This window comes from Lytechinus variegatus, chromosome 13 (genome assembly GCF_018143015.1).
Source record: "Lytechinus variegatus isolate NC3 chromosome 13, Lvar_3.0, whole genome shotgun sequence".
In the NCBI taxonomy this organism is placed as follows: Eukaryota; Metazoa; Echinodermata; class Echinoidea; order Temnopleuroida; family Toxopneustidae; genus Lytechinus; species Lytechinus variegatus.
In genome coordinates, this window is record NC_054752.1 from 22052003 (window position 1) to 22071247 (window position 19245).

A 19245-nucleotide genomic window follows, 5' to 3' on the forward strand; every position below is an offset into this window, starting at 1 on the left:
TGTTTCATGCATGTGACGTCACAGTGGATGCTCTTTGCGCTTAACATACGGTTTCATAGCGCATGCGTGTCATGCTTAACAAGAATTAATATTGGCAAGCAAACTATTTGGAATTGGCATCAATGCATTCGAGTCGTCCTCTATTTTTTTCCTTATCTATACTTCACCAAAAATGTGTACGAGAGCTTTGCAGATTTGATATTAAAAGACTGTTCACTTAATCACAATAGGTAGGCTAATTGTAATTTCTATTTTGATTTTACATTCTCGATGAAGAATTTTTTTGGGAAAATTGAATATTCATAAATCAAATAATAGCTGTGTGACATCATCGTCTCATTTGTTTACATAGCCCTTTCTGTTTCGAGATTTTACTTATCAATTTAATTCTAATTTTGCTTTTTGTCAAAAAAACAAATACAAAACAAAGTGATCATGGGCAGATAACCAGAAGATACAAAGTAATAATCAGATAACATTGAAAATGAAAGTGATGATGCAATCTTCATGATGCAAATAGCCTTTCACTGTTTTTGGAGAAATTGATGCAGTGGCGGATCCACGCGGGAGGGGTGGTTATGGGGCCCTCTATTTGATTGCCAACTTGAAGTAAAAACAAAGTAATGACCTACATTTTGGAGTCAACCCCAATACCTTCCATGTTATAAATAATAATAATAATAGTAGTACATTTCTTAAAAACGCATAACACCTACAGGTCTCTATGCGCGAGTGACTAAATCAAACATTCTGAAAAAGGTGGGTTTTTAATTGAACTTTGAATTTCTCAAGCTGGGTAATATTTCTTAATGTCGATGGAAGAGAATTCCATTGTGCTGGTGCAGCTTTCTGGAAAGCCCGATCCCCATATGATTTGGTCTTGACAGTAATTTCAGAGAGAAGATTTTGTGAGCCAGAACGGAGATTACGCTTAGGTTTATGAATCTGGACAAGTTCTTGAAGATAAGCAGGGGCAATACCATGAATACATTTGAATGTTAATATGAGAAGTTTATATTTGATCCTTGATCGAATGGGTAGCCAATGAAGGTCAGATACAATAGGGGAGATGTGTTCAAATTTTCCTTTTCGAGTTATAAGTCTTGCAGCAGAATTTTGGATATGTTGTAATTTATCGAGAAGCGATTCCGGTATTCCGAATAGTAAACTATTATTATTATCTAAGTGACTTAAGATGAAGGCATGTACTAATTTTTCTGTTGTTTTCCTATCAAGATATTTTCTCATTTTCCCAATTTTGTGTAACCCAATTGCAGCAGCCCTACAAATATTGTTAACATGGGACTTCATTCCTAATTCATTCTCGACAATTACCCCTAGATCCCGTGCCTTGGAGACTGGCTGAATAATAGAACCAGCAACATTTAGAGTTGAGACATCATCTGAGTTTCTGTGACGTGATGTTATGTGCAAGATTTCAGTTTTCTCAGAATTCAACTTCAAACCATTCATAATTGACCATTTCATAATTTCATCTAAACAAGACTCTATCCTAGGGATAATTGAACTACGGTCCTTATCTGAGAACATCATATATAACTGGGTATCATCTGCATATACAATTCTGCTCATACCTTGCTCCTCATCATCTGTTCAATTTCTTGATTCCAAAATGACCTTCATTTCGTAGTGGAGCACCCGCCCCTTTTTTTTTTGCCTGTCAAATTTCTCGGTCAAGCCTCCCACCTTGGAAAAGAAAACCAGATACGCCCCTATGATGTGAAAACTATATATATTCTTTTTTCATCCGATTTTTTTTTCAAAGCTTCCCGTTTTCTATTAACCCACCCACCCATTTTTTTTTGGGGGGGGTGCTATGGGCATGGTCCACCACCTGTTTGATTCCACGATTGGCTCTAATAAACTATAGTTGCCTATATTTTTGTCCTCTTCATTCTTTCATATTTTTCCATTCATTGTTATCTAAATAATTATAAGGTGAAAGTGATGAATGGTGAATAATGATGAAACAAACTAAGGTATAGACCTAGCTGTTAAACCCGCAAGTTACATTTAATCTATCTGTAAGTTTTCATATAAACATAGTCACAAGTAAAGAAGCTTCACATTTGAAATAATAATAATTTTAAAAAGCAGAATTAAAGCCAAAATATAGGCCTACTATGATACTACCCCCACCCTCCTCGAAACATTGACACTCGATCTGAATTATCAAAGCAACATAAGGGGAGAAAAAGTGACTAAAATTTTTGAAAGGGAATGGAGTGGGGAGAGAAGGGAGATCTTTCAGTAGATATAAAAATATAAACAAAACCAAAACATTTCAATAGCGCTGAGCTAGTTAGCGCTAGCCATGGTGCTACCATATCAAAGTTGATTTTTTTTTTTAACGATCCCTGGCCCTCGGAAACGAGAGTTCGGGAGGTGGATCGTAAGAAGAGTCGTTAATTAAACAATCATAATTCTGTTTGTATTTCAACCTATTATTCGGTATGTGCTACGTAAAAGCTCAATTATTCCAGAGATGTTATTTATTTGTATTATGATGAGTGTGCTTGATCAGTTGATGATATGCTTGTGTACGTACAATAACGGGTTTTGTTCAACACCGCAATCAAGATTTCTTCGTTTTTGTTGGGCATACCCACGCATAGACTTTCATGTTAGCGTGTGATTGCCACGCCCATCAATGGGACTTTGTCAGTGTCGCGATCGCTTGTCATGCTTGTCGTGTTGCATCGCGCTAATAATGGCAAGCAATGCATATGGTGGCAAAACTCATGTCCTCAGACTTTTGTACTTACTAAAAATTACTAGAATTACTCTGGCCTTATGAAATTTGTCACCTCTCTTGTGTGTTTCATTCAGTGTGTGCACTTGTATTTGTTGTCATGCCATGGTAAAAAATGGGAGTGGAATGAAGAAGTCACAAGCTCTGAAAAAAATAAGCGGCAGTGAATGGACTGGTAACTTAACAGGATGTTGCCTTTACTCTAAATTTATAGGCAAAAGTTGTTATGCCCAGTCACCCACATTTTATAATAGATCGATCTGCCACTCGCCATTTGGAGTACCAAGTGAAATTAGTCACAACTTGTTTTTACATAAATTTCGCTTTTGTCTTGTCCTTGCTTGGCTCTGAGCTCTGGAAGGGATATAATGCTATTGTCCTCACTTTATTATTGATTTTTTTTAATATCGAAATTACACTGGAGACAAGAGCTTGTTGCCACTCACATGTACAGTAGAGGCGCACGGCCAATATTGGAGACTGTCTCCAATGTGGGAGATTATCTCCAATATCAGAGACTTTTGTGAAGAATTTGGGTATCCAATTTCAGAGACAGTCTCCAGTTTTGGAGACCAATTTCCTTTGTTTACATTTGCGGCAAAAGGATTACCTTGGCAGCAAATAAAAATGTGATAAGCAGATTCCTCATGAAAAATTACCCCTTTTCACCGTCTACTTTAAAAATTCACCGTCTACTTTTGTTTTGATAAGGATTTTTGTTGTCAATCACACACAAAACAAATGGGCTTCTGACCTCAGTGAGACAAAATTTTGGGTGGAAAAATCATGCTTTTGTTGGTGTTGTTTCTTTTGTCCTTTTGCAAAGCAAGTCTCCAATGTGGGAGATTGTCTCCCCTATTGGAGAGAGTCTCCCATATTGGCCGTGCGCCTCTACTGATGTATTGCGAGGTTAGTATGCTATACAGAGTAATTTGTCATTCCAATGTCATAATTGATTATGAGAGCATGGATACGATAAACTGTAGACAGTGTTGGAACAAGGCATCACACACACGATACATTATATCACATGACATCGGATTCTAAACTTTAGCCTGAAATATACCAGGGGCGGATCCAGCCTTCGCCAATAGGGGGGGGCCCGGAATTTTTTTCAGCCATATTTCCCCGATCGGCCGCTCGAATATGATTTTTGCCGGGATTTTTTGTTTCTTTGAAGGGGTAGTCCTAATGGTCACTTTTAGCTTTATTCTTATGAAACATAAATGTATAATACCATAACCCTTATTTATATAATGCGAGCGCGAAGCGCCAGCCGACATTTTTTGACATTCTTACGTAAGGAATGAAAATTCTTAGCACTTTTTGTTTAACAGAATAGGTATATAATTAAACATGCAAGCACGAAGCGTGAGCAAAAAATTTCGAGATTTAGACCTACTGAACAAGACACTCTATTCAATTAGTTTTGTAAATCATGAAAAGGATGAGTAAGTGGGGATCTTCATTACATTAATAATGCGAGCGCAGTGCGCGAGCAGAAAATGTTTGTATACGTTTTGAACTGCTCGAAATTGTACCTGTTATGGACTGCTTGCATTTAGCCATGAAGACGTTACATATTTCAACATTCAAATATTGCGAGCGCGAAGCGCGAGCTGAAAAATTTTGACCTTTTTTACCTGAATAATGGAAATGCTAAGCACTTTTTGCAATCTTGGAAGGACTCTAAGTATATAAACTAAACTTTATTGATGCGAGCACGAAGCGCGAGCGGAAAAATTCTGGACACTCTATTCATGTTTTGTAAATCATGAAAAGGATAAGTTATTTATCCGCGAGCAGACACTTTTTGATATTGTGATCTGAAACTGGACAATGATTTAAATAGAGAACAATCTGCGTATCTGAATTAACGTGTGTTTTAGATTTCGACATAGAATTTCGATATTCTAAGTACCTTTCTTATCATGAAAATCAATAAAGCGAGCGCAAAGCGCGAGCTAAAAACATGATATTCCGATCTAACAAAGGGTTAATTTAAGCGCTGTATTGCAAACAATTTGTGGGAAAATTGTGAATCGTGATGGATGACAGTTAAAAAAGAGCTGATGTATTTTATTATTATTACTTTTTTTTACATACACTGTAGGACCGGGACATTCTATAAGGGCATTATGTCATCATAAGAAAATGATGACTATCTTCCTATTTCTTTTCCTAAGCATGAGAGCGCGAAATCTGTTAAAGGTCAAGTCCACCTCAGAAAAATGTTAATTTAAATCAATAGAGAAAAATCAGACAAGCACAGCGCTGAAAATTTCATCGAAATCGGATGTAAAATAAAAAAGTTATGGCATTTCAAAGTTTCGCTTAATTTCAACAAAATAGTTATATGAACGAGCCAGTTGCATCCAAATAAGATAGTCGATGACGTCACTCACTCACTATTTCTTTTGTTTTTTATTGTTTGAATTATACAATATTTCAATTTTTACGCATTATGAAAAATACGAGACATTTGACTTCCTCATGCTGGTACGCACGGGCGTCCGTCGATATAACACATGATATTTTTATGAAAATATGCACCCTTTTTCTTAAAAGTTGATGAAGAGGGGGAAAAATTAATCGTATCAAGTCGGGGTATTCAGAAATGAGTACAGGAGAAACTATATTTCACTGATTTTCACGATTCATCCCATTTGATTAACTCATCTATTCGTGTTTTGGGGCTAATCTTTCCCTTATGCATTGCTTTTTGGCAGAAGTTCTATGGAAAATGCACCTTTTTCACACAAACTTTGAGACACTCTGTATTCATTCCCCCATTGCTCGAGAATGAATGGGCAGTTAACGACGGGGTGAAAGATTTATTGAAGAATGGAATGTATATTTCATGAAAATGAAAGCCATTTTCCCATTGGATGTTATCTTCACTACGTGTTTTTTAGATGAAGTTAGTTGTCGAATAGGCTCTCCTGGCATTTGAGGTCTCTATCGGTGACGTCACTCAGGATCGTCATGCCTGAACCATCGGCCAGGCAGGGGTCGCAATGGTAGTATGATTTATGCGTAATGCACTCGATATATACAATAATCTTGTCATCCCGTTCAAATGAATATGAAACTCATACAATTTTCATCAGAGCATTCAACAGGAGTACTGTAGTACACATTTCTTTATACAAGTGTATTAAAGTCCCTCCAGTGAGTTTGATCACCCCTATTGTGAAAATGTATCACCTGTAAGTTGTAACACAGTCAGCTGTTTGCACTCAGGGTCACTCCGTGACCTGTGTGTGCGTTCAAGAGTTGTACATGATTTTCTGTCTCATTTATGCAGAAATCTTTCATAATGATTTGATGATTAGGACCTCATTGCCTGAAGCACAAAATGTTAAAATAATGGAATTCCACGTGTTCAGGGAGGAATGAAACTTCATTTCACATGACAATGACGAGAAAATAAAAATATTTCATAATTATATATATAATAAAATACAAAAGAAATGGTGAGTGAGTGATGTCATCAACTCTCTCATTTGGATATAACTGGCTCGTTCATATAAATAAGTGAAACTTTAAAATGCCATAACTGCATGTCTTATTTTACATCCGATTTTGATGAAGTTTTCGGTGTTATTCTTGTTGAATTTTTCTCTTTTTATTCAAATCAAGTTTTTGTTGGGGTGGACTTGTCCTTTAATATTATGGCCTGAAAACTGGACATTTAAAGCACTTTTGTAATTATGCATAAAATGCACGATATCTATCAATGCAAGCGGAAATCGCGAGCCGAAATTTTTGATAAACTGTCATCAAAGTAGTTTGATTTAGAATTAATATTGGGATATACATAACTCACTAATCAAAATGCTAGCGTGCAGCGCTAGCTGATACGTTTTGACAATCTGACCTGAATAGGGAACTTTTTGAGAACTTTATGGAATACAGAAAAATAAATCAAATAAAATTTTGCGAGCGCGCAGCGCAAGCAGAAAATGATAATATTCAGACCATAACACAGACATTTTTACAGAGCACTTTTTTAAAATCAATTTGTAAATCAAACAAAATAATGAAAGTTCAATTTCCCAGCTGAAATATGTTTTGTATATTGACTTCAAAGTTTGATATTTCAAGCTCCATATTGAGCAAGATATGCAAATCCCCTAAAAGACAATAAGAGCACGAAGCGCAAGCGAACATTTTACATTGTATATCCTAACAAATAGATTTTTCAAAAAATTATTTTCAAAGTCTTCCCCTCATGTTATTCTATTCAATCATGTTCCTTCTCTTATGTTTGCCTTTCTTCTTTTCTCCTCTCTTTTCCCTTCCTTTTCTTTTTTCCTTTCTTTTTCCTTTTTTTCTTTTTTTTGCTCTGCCAATAGGGGGGCCCAGGCAACTTGGGCCCCCCCCTGGATCCGCCTATGTATACTAACTTCGCACTACGAACGTGATTTCACAATGGATATTTGAGTAATAAGTTAAACATAAATACATGCAATACTGCCCTCAATTTTTTAATAATACAACACTGTTGTATTATTAATAGTGCTCAATAAATTGAGGGCATTATTGCATAAATTTATTTTACAGGCGTTAAAGAAAATTACAATGTTACATCTTACCCCACGTTCCAACTAACCCTTATCTCCCCTACTGTGCATTGTATACCACTTATAAACAAACCCACAGAGTACATGTAACTTTTGCTTTCCATACACAGCAGTAGACCATGGCAGAATTATTGCGGATGCTTGTCCGGCTGGGAGAGAAGGCAGGGAACCTGGCCCGCATCATCCGAGCAGAGAAGGCTCTCTTTGAGTTGCTGGTCGAGGAGAAAACCGGAGAAGCCAAGAACAAGAGATTCGTCCAGGATTTCAAGACGCTCGGTGATGTCCTCATTCAAGAGATGATCAGACACGACGTAGGAGAAAAGGTTGGTGTAATGAGGTATCATAAAGGAATTACATATGCTTTTCACACTGCATTTCCTTAATCCCATACTATCCTTTTTTGGATTCACACTGTCTTAACCCCATACTATTTGCTTAGCCAGGGTTAACGCCTTAACCCTGGACTATCACACAGCTCATAAATATTGATGAATTTACCATACAGAGCGCGATTGATGTGCAATTTTGACTTCTGTGATTGGCTAATGCTTAGCCCCACTTTTCCTTAAGGCCCTGTCTCACTGGGCTTGAAACTAGTTCGCGACTACAAATTTTGCTAGTTGCAGAGACGTCTCCGCGAACATCTCTGAGACGTCTCATGAAAATTAGAGTCTCTGAGGAGTCGCAAGAAGATTAAACATATTTAATATTTTTGGAGACTGTTTCTAGTCTCCGCGACGTCTCTGAGAAGTCTCCATCAGTTGCTGCGACGTCTCGGAGACTAATGATATCCGCGACTCCTGAAGGCCCTATCTCACCAACGGAGACGTCGCCGCGACAGTCTCCAACTTATCAGTCGCTGCAGTCGCGGAGACGTCTCAGAGACAAAAATGGCTTGCGCTCTCACCAAGGAGACGTCTCGATGGAACGTTTGAAAGATCATACACCTGACTTGGAGCAGGAGGAGGGATATCAGCACGCGTTCAGTCACGTGGTTTCTGAAGTGGGTCAAACAGTGTGAAGAAGTGTCGCGGAGACGTCTCCGCAATGTATTATTTTTTTTTTTGGTCTCCAGCAGGTCTTCGCGATGTCTCTGAGACGTCTCTGAGACATCGCGGCGACGTCTCAGCAGTCGCGGATATCATTAGTCTCCAAGACGTCGCAGCAACTGATGGAGACTTCTCGGAGACGTCGCGGAGACTAGAAACAGTCTCCAAAAATATTAAACATGTTTAATCTTCTTGCGACTCCTCGGAGACTCTGTAATTTTCATGAGACGTCTCAGAGATGTCGTGGAGACGTCTCTGCAACTACCAAAATTTGTACTCGCGAACCAGTCGCGAACTAGTTTCAAGTCCAGTGAGATACCCCCTTGAGACGTCGCCGCGATGTCTCAGAGACGTCTCAGAGACATCGCGAAGACCTGCTGGAGACCAAAATAAATTATAATACATTGCGGAGATGTCTCCACGACACTTCTTCTCACTGTTTGACCCACTTCAGAAACCACATGACTGAACGCGTGCTGATATCCCTCCTGCTCCAAGTCAGGTGTATGATCTTTCAAACGTTCCATCGATCCTATTTTGAAATTGTTGCTGCCACCACCTTGGTGAGAGCGCAAGCCATTTTTGTCTCCGAGACGTCTCCGCGACTGCAGCGACTGATAAGTTGGAGACTGTCGCGGCGACGTCTCCGTTGGTGAGATAGGGCCTTTAGCCAAGTTTCATTTCACACTGCATCTCTTGGGTTAGCACAGCAATTGTGTTGCTAGCACCACAATAAGCCTTCTAACCCTACTTTTTTGCAGGGCCAGATAGTAGTCTGCAGGCACAGACCCTGATTGAAACTTTGATCAAAAAGTGTGCCTCCACGCAAAGACTAGCACATACAAAACTTGTTCCACCGAGAGAGCCTTCAGTACACAATGCATGAGTAGGCTGCACATTCAGACCCTCAACTCGAGTGATGGGTTTGCCCAGCAGACTAGCCAGATAGTACCATACTATTTACCCTGCTTGCTCACTTTGCTAAATCGTAGTGTGAAAACGAAGTGGGTTGAGGAGAAAAGTGCAGTGTGAAAAGCATTACAGTGCCCCATTTTGACATGCATATAGATGGTGTTGGATCTGTGGTCTGAAACTATGATTTAATGCAGATTTCATGAATTAATGATGCTTAATTCAGCTTTTATAGTGAGGAGTCCACTATTGGTGCAATAATTCATGTTTGTTTCCAAGTGTACAGTATGGACTCACTATGTATTAAACGTAAAACAGACAGCAGGCTTCTCAATAAGAATATGTATTAAGTAACAAACACAAATGTTGTATCCTGTGATAATAATGTGCACTCATTATTTGACTCTTTCTGATTAGCTTTACTATATTATATAGTTAATTGGTGTATGAAATCTACATATTTCATGATCTAACACTACAGAATAAATCCACCATTATGGTCCTGACAATGTGAATATAAAATTATTTATAAATAAGAAAATTTTCTTGTTTGTCCTACAGCTGTGACATCACTTTGCATCTAATCCCTTTTTTTGGGGGGGGGGAGGGGGAGTAATGTGCCCAAAAAACATGCTTTCACTTTTAACAGTACCCTGGAATGGAAACCTCCACTGCTGAAAATGTATGAAATATCTAAAAAATAGTTGTCAACTTTCTAACATTTAAAAAAATTCAAAGAAAACAAAAAGTGAATGTAAGAAATTTGGAGTTAAGTATGTAAGTCAGTTTGTTTGGATGCAATCTAACATTGAAATCATTGAGAATTGTATACAAATTCAGTCCTTGAAAGTATGATTGAGTCAGGTTTGTGAATCAATTATTTGATTAGCTATTAAAACCTGTGTTTTAAGATATGAAAATTTTATCACCATAATACTTTTTTAGTTCCCTGGTATGAGAGACCACATATTTGGAGAAGAGAGCAACATGTTTACCAACACTGCCGGCGAGACTGTAGAGGTCTCCATCCAACCAACTCCCGAGGAGACCAAACTTCTGCTTACCAAAGTCCTTGATGAGAACCAAAAAGCTGCGGCTCTGCTAGCAGAGGCCCTGCACGCGACCCTTGACACCAAGCTGGATTCTGCGTTACTAAATTTAAACTTTGACCTTGATGTTGAAAAGATGGGAATTTGGATTGATCCCATAGGTAAAGTTTAATTTCTCTATACATGAATGTAAGGTCTTAAATTTTGAATTAGTTGCCAATTTTCTGTTGTCTTCACTGGTCAAGGTTTGTTTTTTGCAACTAATTGTGTAGGCCTAATAATTTGTTGTAGTTGAAATACAATTTTCCCATTGAATTTGCAATCAATCACAAACTATTTTAGTCTGGGGCCCTTAACACAAAGCTTATCAATGATTGAAGAACATTTTTCTACGGTCGATTAAATTGACAATCAATCGTGAAAATCAAGCGTACGATTAATCGCTAACCTTTGTGTTAGGGGCCCCAGGATTTTGATGGACACAAATCAAGCTATCAATTTCAATCAATTCAAGGTTTATTAAAAACATGAGTCGCAGCCAAACGGCTGAATTGGTCATGTATACAAAGTAAAAACAATTAAAAGACTTGTTACATATTTCAAACATTAAAAAGCAGTAACCTTTGTAAAAACTGACATGAGAAATATGTGTATAGGCAAGAATACTTAGGCAATGAAAATTTATATACATGTACATTTGTAAGATAATGAGGAGAAGGTAAGTTAAGAATAATAAAAACAAAATAATTAAGCTGTAAAAGATCAATAGAAATATATGGATATTAAATAAAAGAGTTGATTTCCTCATTTATGAAGAAAACTTGATATTGCAAGTAAGCTGGTATTGCTTTAAAATGAGCAATGGGTTTATTGATTGGGCATGTATTTATTCAGGAGATCTATGAAATATGGTATTGGGCTATTGCGAAATCGATTTGTCTTACATTTGTATTGCTGATATCTAGGAGTATGTCGGAGATTGATGGTTTTTTTCTAGAGGAGGTAACCAGGTACTGAATGTTGGATGTTTGGTTAAAGCTAGTTAATTGTATGAAACCACTTTTACATTGTAACCAGATAGCACATCAGAGTATATAAAGGGTATCGAGGATGCGGAGCCAGAGAATGGCGTGTATCACTGTGGCCTTCAGTGTGCGGTAATCTTGATAGGTGCCTTTCACCGTGAGACGGGATCACCAGTCTTGGGGGTTGTCAACCAGCCTTTTGCCAGACAGGACCAAGAAACAAAGAGGTAAATTTGATTTCTTTTGGGGTAAGATGTTGGGGTTTATATTCATTGGGTGATTTCAAGTTCAGTGTTGACCTTTTGGTGTTGGTGTTGGGTCAATTTTTACACGATTATAACACCAAACATAAAATGAGGATGGTCCCGAAAAGTCACTCACTAGTTGTTGAGATGTCAATAATGTGATCTGGATCAGTTTTACAAGCTCTGAATAAGTTTTGGAGCTAGTGAAAGCAACCGAAATTTCAACACTAACACCAACACCAAGGCCAACACCGAACTTGAAATCACCCATTGCGGGTGTGTTTAATGTTGGTGATCAAATAAGCTAGGATTAGATCATGTGGAATGAGGAAAAAAAAAAACATATACGAAGCAGCTGTAAACCTGTTAGTAACTTACCCAATGTTTTTGTTGATTTTGGGACAGAAAGCATTTATTGTCATCTGTCATAAAATCTACTTCAATAACATGATATTGAGGCAGTCCAATTAGGATCTTCATGTCACATTCATAACATTGACCCGTACCCACCCCTTCCATTTTGCCTGATTCATTGCATCAAGCATACTCAACGGTACCATGCAACACTGCTTCTCAACTTGATCCTACTGTTGGCATTCATCCGAACCGTCGTATCAGTCCATTTTAGTCAAAAAATCGATTTTGAGATATTTGCAGAAAATACAAGTCCTATTCTAAACATACTTCAATTTCTAAGGAGCAATTGATTTCAGTTCGAGATATGTGGGGTTTTTCACAGCGATACCAAACAAACTGAACATTGATAAAATGTGCAAATCTCATGGGAAACGTGTACTGTAGCAAAGCAAACATGAGCTGTGCGCACTTACTATGCAAATGCGTGGTCGGTCAAACCGTTGTATCAGCACTGCATTGACTTTGCTCGTAAAAAAGCGTTTTGACTGATCATGCGCATTGAAATTGCAGTCAGGATTGTTGTATCCCTATGGTGTTTTTGTACAGGAAAAATCTTAACCGCTCAGACAGAAATTACAAGCATGTATATCTTTTGCGATATTTTCTCTGATCTTTGGATTTGTGTTAAAGATACCAATGGCAAGCGTTGCCTTGGTCTTTCCAACCATGTATTTCTCTAGCAATGAAAATGTGTAAGGTTGGGAAACAAAGTGTGAAAATTATAGTAAACTTTGAAGTTGATTTCTTTAACATGGGTTTGAACTGTCATACGACTGTTCAGCCCAGGGGGGGGCACTTACATTGACAATTAGATACCAAGCGCGACCAAAAAAACACGTAAGAAGGATGTCTTTTTCAAGATAGGGCATAATAAGGGTGTCAAAAACACTAAAATATTGAAAAAAATGTGTTTGGGGTCAAATTTGCGAGGTATAAAAATAAAGACTAAAATGTTTTATAAAGGATGTACTTTTTGCCCCAACAGTCAACACTATGTGGCGATTTGCGCGAGTTGTGGGAGGTGGGGCCGTACTAAGCCCAATGATGTAGGTAGAGGTACATGTAAAACCAACGTCCGTGACATAACAATTAAAATATAGCTGTACTTGATTACTTGTTTAGGGGTTCAATTCAGAGAATACCTGTAAAGGGTATCGTTTTGTTTCCAATACTTGTTAAGGGTAGGGTTTCACACGCCAATACTTGTTAAGGGGTGCATTTTCAGAATATGGAAAATACTTGTTTAGGGTCCTTTTCAAGACCCGATGGTCGTGCATGGTATCTACTCGTCAATGGAAGTGCCCCCCCCCCCCGGGCTGTTCGGATGACCACCGATGCTTTTATGTCTCTTTTGATCCCCCTTCTCATCAAACTGCTGACCCCCCAAAAAATTGACAAGATATGCACTGAGGAAGGAGGGTATGTGTATTATGGAGGATTGTCCCAGGTGTGAAGTGAATTCGGCAACCCCCGTACAATAGTCCAAAAGTGGCAAACGTTGGAATACAGGCTAACTGAACTTGTTAGTATTCAATCTGTTCTTTAAAAGTTGTTTTTAGCATAACAATAGGACACCGAAAATCCCCCAGGAGATAACCATTAGTCGTCTATACTGGAAGTATGAGCGTGTTGCAACTGAGACATTGTATTTGAAAGACTACTTCATTACCTTAAAAAATTGAAGATTTAACAAAAGTTCCACGCAATGTTCTATCAAAATGTTGGTTCTATAATGTTTATAACTGATGGATTCTCTGGTTAAAAGCTATGAAGTGTATGTAGCATTAAATAACAAGCATCATAATTTTATTTCTGCTGTAACCGTACCCTTTAGTTGGACAGGCCAAACTTTCTGGGGTGTAAGCCATGGGGACATCCACTGCAACTCAATCACCTCCTCCCAGGTCAGCTTAAACACCCCTACAACTCACAGTGGACTTGCCTTTGTCATGAGCCCAAGTGAAGATGCCCAAACAAAGGACGCTCTATCTTCCCTCGGAAGGGTCCACTTTGCCAGTGGGGCAGGGTACAAAATCCTATGTGTGATCGAGGGACACGTTGATGCCTATATTCTCACCAAAGGAAGCACTTTCAAATGGGACACGTGCGGACCTCAAGCCATCTTAAGATCCTTCGGAGGAGGCATCGTCAACTTCCGAAGGTGGAAGTCGTTGAGCAATGATGCTGAGAACAGGAATTTTCTAGCTAGTGCCGGTTTGGAGTATCACCAACCAGATTCGGAGGTAAGGGACTCGTTGGGTGAGAAGTGGAGCAACTCCGGAGGTATAATTGCCTACAGGAATGCAGATGTGCTGGAGAAGATCCATGGTGCCTTCAGAAGAGATTAGGGCCTCATCTCACAAACAGTTGTGATTCTATCATTCATTCATGCAATTATGGAAAGCCAGTGTCACTGTCACAAAATATTTTTCTTCAAAATATCCTGTAATTAGGACAAACAATTTTGCACACATCGCTGCTCTTTACTATTAAAGAGTGATGATAGATCCAATTGATTGCAACTATGGAAAGCCAGGGATGTCCTTATCTGGAATGAATGTCAATTGAAAGAGATCACTTCATATGGCAAACACTTATCCTTTGGTTATCATTATTAAAAAAAATATTAAAGGTCAAGTCCACCTCAAAAAAATGTTGATTTGAACGATTAGAGAAAAATCAAACAAGCACAATGCTGAAAATTTCATCAAAATCGGATGTAAAACAAGAAAGTTATGACATTTTAAAGTTTCGCTTATTTTCAACAAAATAGTTATATGAACGAGCCAGTTACATCCAAATGAGAGAGTCGATGACGTCACTCACTATTTCTTTTGTTTTTTATTGTTTGAATTATACAATATTTCAATTTTGACGAATTTGACGATTAGGACCTCCTTGCCTGAAGCACAAAATGTTAAAATAATGGAATTCCACGTGTTCAGGGAGGAATGAAACTTCATTTCACATGACAATGGCAAGAAAATAACAATATTTCATATTTCATACAATAAAATACAAAAGAAATAGTGAGTGAGTGATGTCATCAACTCTCTCATTTGGATGTAACTGGCTCGTTCATATAACTATTTTGTTGAAAATAAGTGAAACTTTAAAATGCCATAACTTTCTTATTTTACATCCGATTTTGATGAAATTTTCAGTGTTATGCTTGTTGAATTTTTCTCTTTTTATTCCAATCAAGTTTTTGTTGGGGTGGACTTGTCCTTTAATCTCATTTTAGGAGCCTGTGATTCTGCCTTCTCTGAATGTGACAAACACATTTGCAGTTAACCTATCTTGACCAATGGCAAGCATACTCATGTTTATAAAGGAATAATGTGTACACCTCTTTGATTTTGGCTTTCCATAGTTGACAGTGAGTAGATGTGTCAGTAATTCATGACATATATGTCTTGCCTCACTTGAAATTTTGCAAAAGTGCATTGCACTCATAGTCTTTCTATAGAGCACAATAGGGTCCTGTGACACAAATCATTGCACTGATCTTACAACTGATTTTTTTGCAATTGATTGTACACGTTAGTCAATGCAATCAATCATGAAATTTTCTCCTATAATCAATCACTAAGTTTTGTGCTACAGAACATAGGTGTCAATAAAGCAGGCTTGCCAAGTGCCTTCATTTTCTCATTGAAACTTGCCTCTTTATGGAAGAGAAATGTAATTCTTAACCTTAAAAATCCTATTTCTATGTTTTCATGAAAATCTGTCTCCAATTTGAATAGGAAATAAAATTGTTCCCACTATGTTCATTCTAAAAACAAAAAAAATAATCCAATACATGCCCTTGATCGCTTTTAGATACATATCTGATCCCTTGCTTTCAAATTAATTCCAAAGAATGTACAACCTTTGAAATTTCATACATCTGTAGTATTTTAGTGTGCTCAATAGAATTTTCCAAATTATATTTTGGTTTTGATATTCCATTTTAACTCAAGATGCATTCCAAAGTGCTAGTACATGTATGTGTATGTAGAATTTTTAATCAACTCATTTTGTCACCTCAGTTTCTCATTAGTTTTGCAGTATTAGATACAGTACATGTATGCTGCGATTTGGCTTTTGTACCCATTATGAAATGTCATGATGTAATTCATTAATCTTATCTTTGTCATGAATGATCAGAAAACTTGTAAAAATGAAAGTCATCTATTCATGTAGTCCAATTCAAGAAAACCACATGTTAATGGACTCCAGCTAAGGCAATAAATTGTAAAATTTAAGATGAAAAAGAAACAACTGCCATTGCATTGTAAAAATATATTTAAAAGAAAATGAAGAAGGTTAAGGTACCATTGATACCATTGTAATTGAAATTAAATATTTTTTTATTGTGATGCACCTGTAGAGTCTTGAGGGCTGAGGTTACCCCTAGAGGGGAAAAAATTGCATTAGTGAAAAGGTAAACTAATGTTAAAGGAGAATGAAACCATTAGAACAAGATAGCTTGTGTGAAAACAGAAAAATCAAAGAAACAGATCAACGAAAGTTTGAGAAAAATCGGACAAATAATGAGAAAGTTATGAGCATTTGAATATTGCGATCACTAATGCTATGGTGATAGCAAATTGGCAATGCGACAAAGATGTGTGATGTCACTTGTGAACAACTCTCCCCATTACTTTAGTATATATTTCACTTGAATTGCCTCTTTTATCACATCTATCCATAGATCATGTGTTCTTTCTACATGAGGGCATGTAATACATATTTTTTAAGAATACATCATGGATAAAGAGTTTGTATCATCATAAGAAAAAGCAAAAAGAGACATTTTGAGGGTATTTTATAGTCCACCAAAGGGAAAGTTGTTCATCAGTGACATCACACATCCTTGTTGCATTGCCAATGTGAGGATCTCCATAGCATTAGTGATTGCAATATTCAAATACTCATAACTTTCTCACTATTTGTCCGATTTTTCTCAAACTTTCTTTATTCTTATTCTTTGATTTTTCTGTTTCTACACAAGCCTATTTGTTCCAAAGGTTTCATTCCCCTTTAATGAGAATAATAAGCCTGTTCTCGGTTGCAATTTAGTAAAAACTGCACATGGGCAGTAAAAGGTTATTTGAGATAAATCTTGAAGGTGGTTTTAAAATTCTCTGACATGCAATAGAGGCATTTGTGATTTGATGATAATGCAAGTACAGTGTATTCCTATTAAAATATTCTTTCCACAAAATTCCAGTAACAATTTCCTCATAATCACTGGTATTTGACAGTAGCCCAAACACTAGTCAAATGTGCCAAAAAGAGACAAACAAATTGATTTCCTAATGTACTATTCTAGTCACCTGGTCTATACAATGCCTTTCATTCATATAATTTGAATGCTTTGTCAGGAAAGCTTGTGCAACAACCCTATTCACTCACACTTAAACACACCTTGCTTTGAAATTTATACCTCAAATGCTGCTTAGAAGTCAAGGAATTGATTCATAGCAACTAGAATATTGAGAATACAAAGTGAAGAAGAGTCATGATTGAGTTTCGAGTTTTCAATTTTTATTTCAGGCCGTCTTCAGAATTGAATTCGTAGACTGAGACTCTATTTATGGTTTTCTTCAACACTACTGTATAAGCGGTAATAATTGATTTTAGTCTTTTTAATATTTCTCCCTTTTTTTTGAGAAATAAAATAGAAATAGTATTCCTTGGGTATATTACATTATGAATTGTATGTCATTATCATATAAGAACAATGGCAGTTTGCTATTCATCATCACCTTTCAATTCTTACCCTGCTGAAATCAGTTTTAATAGTATTCATATTAAAAAATCATGGTTACTTTAAGAACAATTATTAGAAATGTATTTGAAATAGAAAGATTTATCATAACTCAACACAAAGATGGTAACCCAGTATTGACATTTGTAATAAGTAGTGATGCCTTTAAAATATGTGAGGGAGTAGGAAAATATCAAACATTTTGTGTCCATTTTCATGGCATTTATCTCCTCATGATAGAAAAAAATGCCCTTAAGGTCAAGTCCACCCCAGAAAATTGTTGATTTGCAGCTCTAGAGAGAGAAAAAAAACAAGCAGAACGCTGGAAATTTCATCCAAATTGGTTGTAAAATAAGAAGGTTATGCCATTTTTAAATTTCGCTTATTTTTCACAGAACAGTTACATGCACAACTCAATGATATGCTAATTAGAGAGTCTTTTCATGTCCCTCACTGTTTCTTTTGTATTTTATTGTTTTAATTATACAATATATTTATTTTTACACATAGGACAATAAGGACCAACCATTATCTGTTAAACTAATGGTAATTCCACATTTTCAAGGAGGAATAAAATTTTGTTTCATGTGACAATGAGGAGAAAAATAAAATTGTTCATATTTCATATAATAAAATACAAAAGAAGTAGTGAGTGGGTGACGTCATCAGTCTGCTCATTTGGGCTATTCCACGGTTACTCACGTTACATTTGGAGACACCTTGACTCATACTTGGAGCTGTAACTCCATTATTATTGATATGAACTAAATATCTCCTTATCACAACAAAGTACACAGTCTGACTATCCTTTGTATAAAAACAAAACTTGGGAAATTCTATTATGCTCCTGGCAAATCTTTGGAATATGTCGGTTACTCACGTTACATGATTTGGACCAACCTGTGGAATTGCCCATTTGCATACCGACCTGGATGTGCATAAACTGTTTTGTAAATTTTAGTTAAACTTTGAAACCTCATAACTTTCTTATTTGACATCCTATTTTGATGAAATTTTCAATGTTATGCTTGTTGGATTTTTCTCCTTTAATTCAAATCAACTTCTTGTTGGGGTGGACTTGTAGTAATCTGTAGAATTCCTTAACATGATTGCATAACCAAGAATGATGGAGAAGAAGAGAAGACAGAAATGCATTGTTTATCTTATTATATAGCTGTGTGTGATGCAGTAATGTAAGTACTTTTTAGTTTGCAAATATAATCATGGTTTTAATAATATTGTTTTTATCATTGTTAGAAGTAAGAATGAACCAAAATAATGGATTCAATCTCAGGAGATACTGAGCTTAGTTTACTTTTGAATATGCTAATCATGGCTGTGAATAATGTATTTTAATTCCCAGCTTTGAAATTAGGTTTTTACATGTAAAATACTACATGAATGTTCAAAATGTGTGTTTATGAATGCATG

At 36.8% G+C, this 19245-nt stretch overlaps 1 protein-coding gene across 1 annotated transcript in view; it reads left to right on the plus strand.

Moving 5' to 3' along the window:
* Window positions 1-14404, plus strand: part of LOC121425963 (inositol polyphosphate 1-phosphatase-like) — a 27727-nt gene extending 13323 nt beyond the window's left edge. Inside the window, exons 2-5 of the mRNA XM_041622093.1 lie at window positions 7473-7682; window positions 10266-10530; window positions 11447-11621; window positions 13891-14404. Coding sequence (XP_041478027.1) covers window positions 7479-7682; window positions 10266-10530; window positions 11447-11621; window positions 13891-14404 — 1158 coding nt within the window. The 5' untranslated portion in view covers window positions 7473-7478. The remainder of the gene's footprint in view (window positions 1-7472; window positions 7683-10265; window positions 10531-11446; window positions 11622-13890) is intronic.
* Window positions 14405-19245: the final 4841 nt, after the last annotated feature.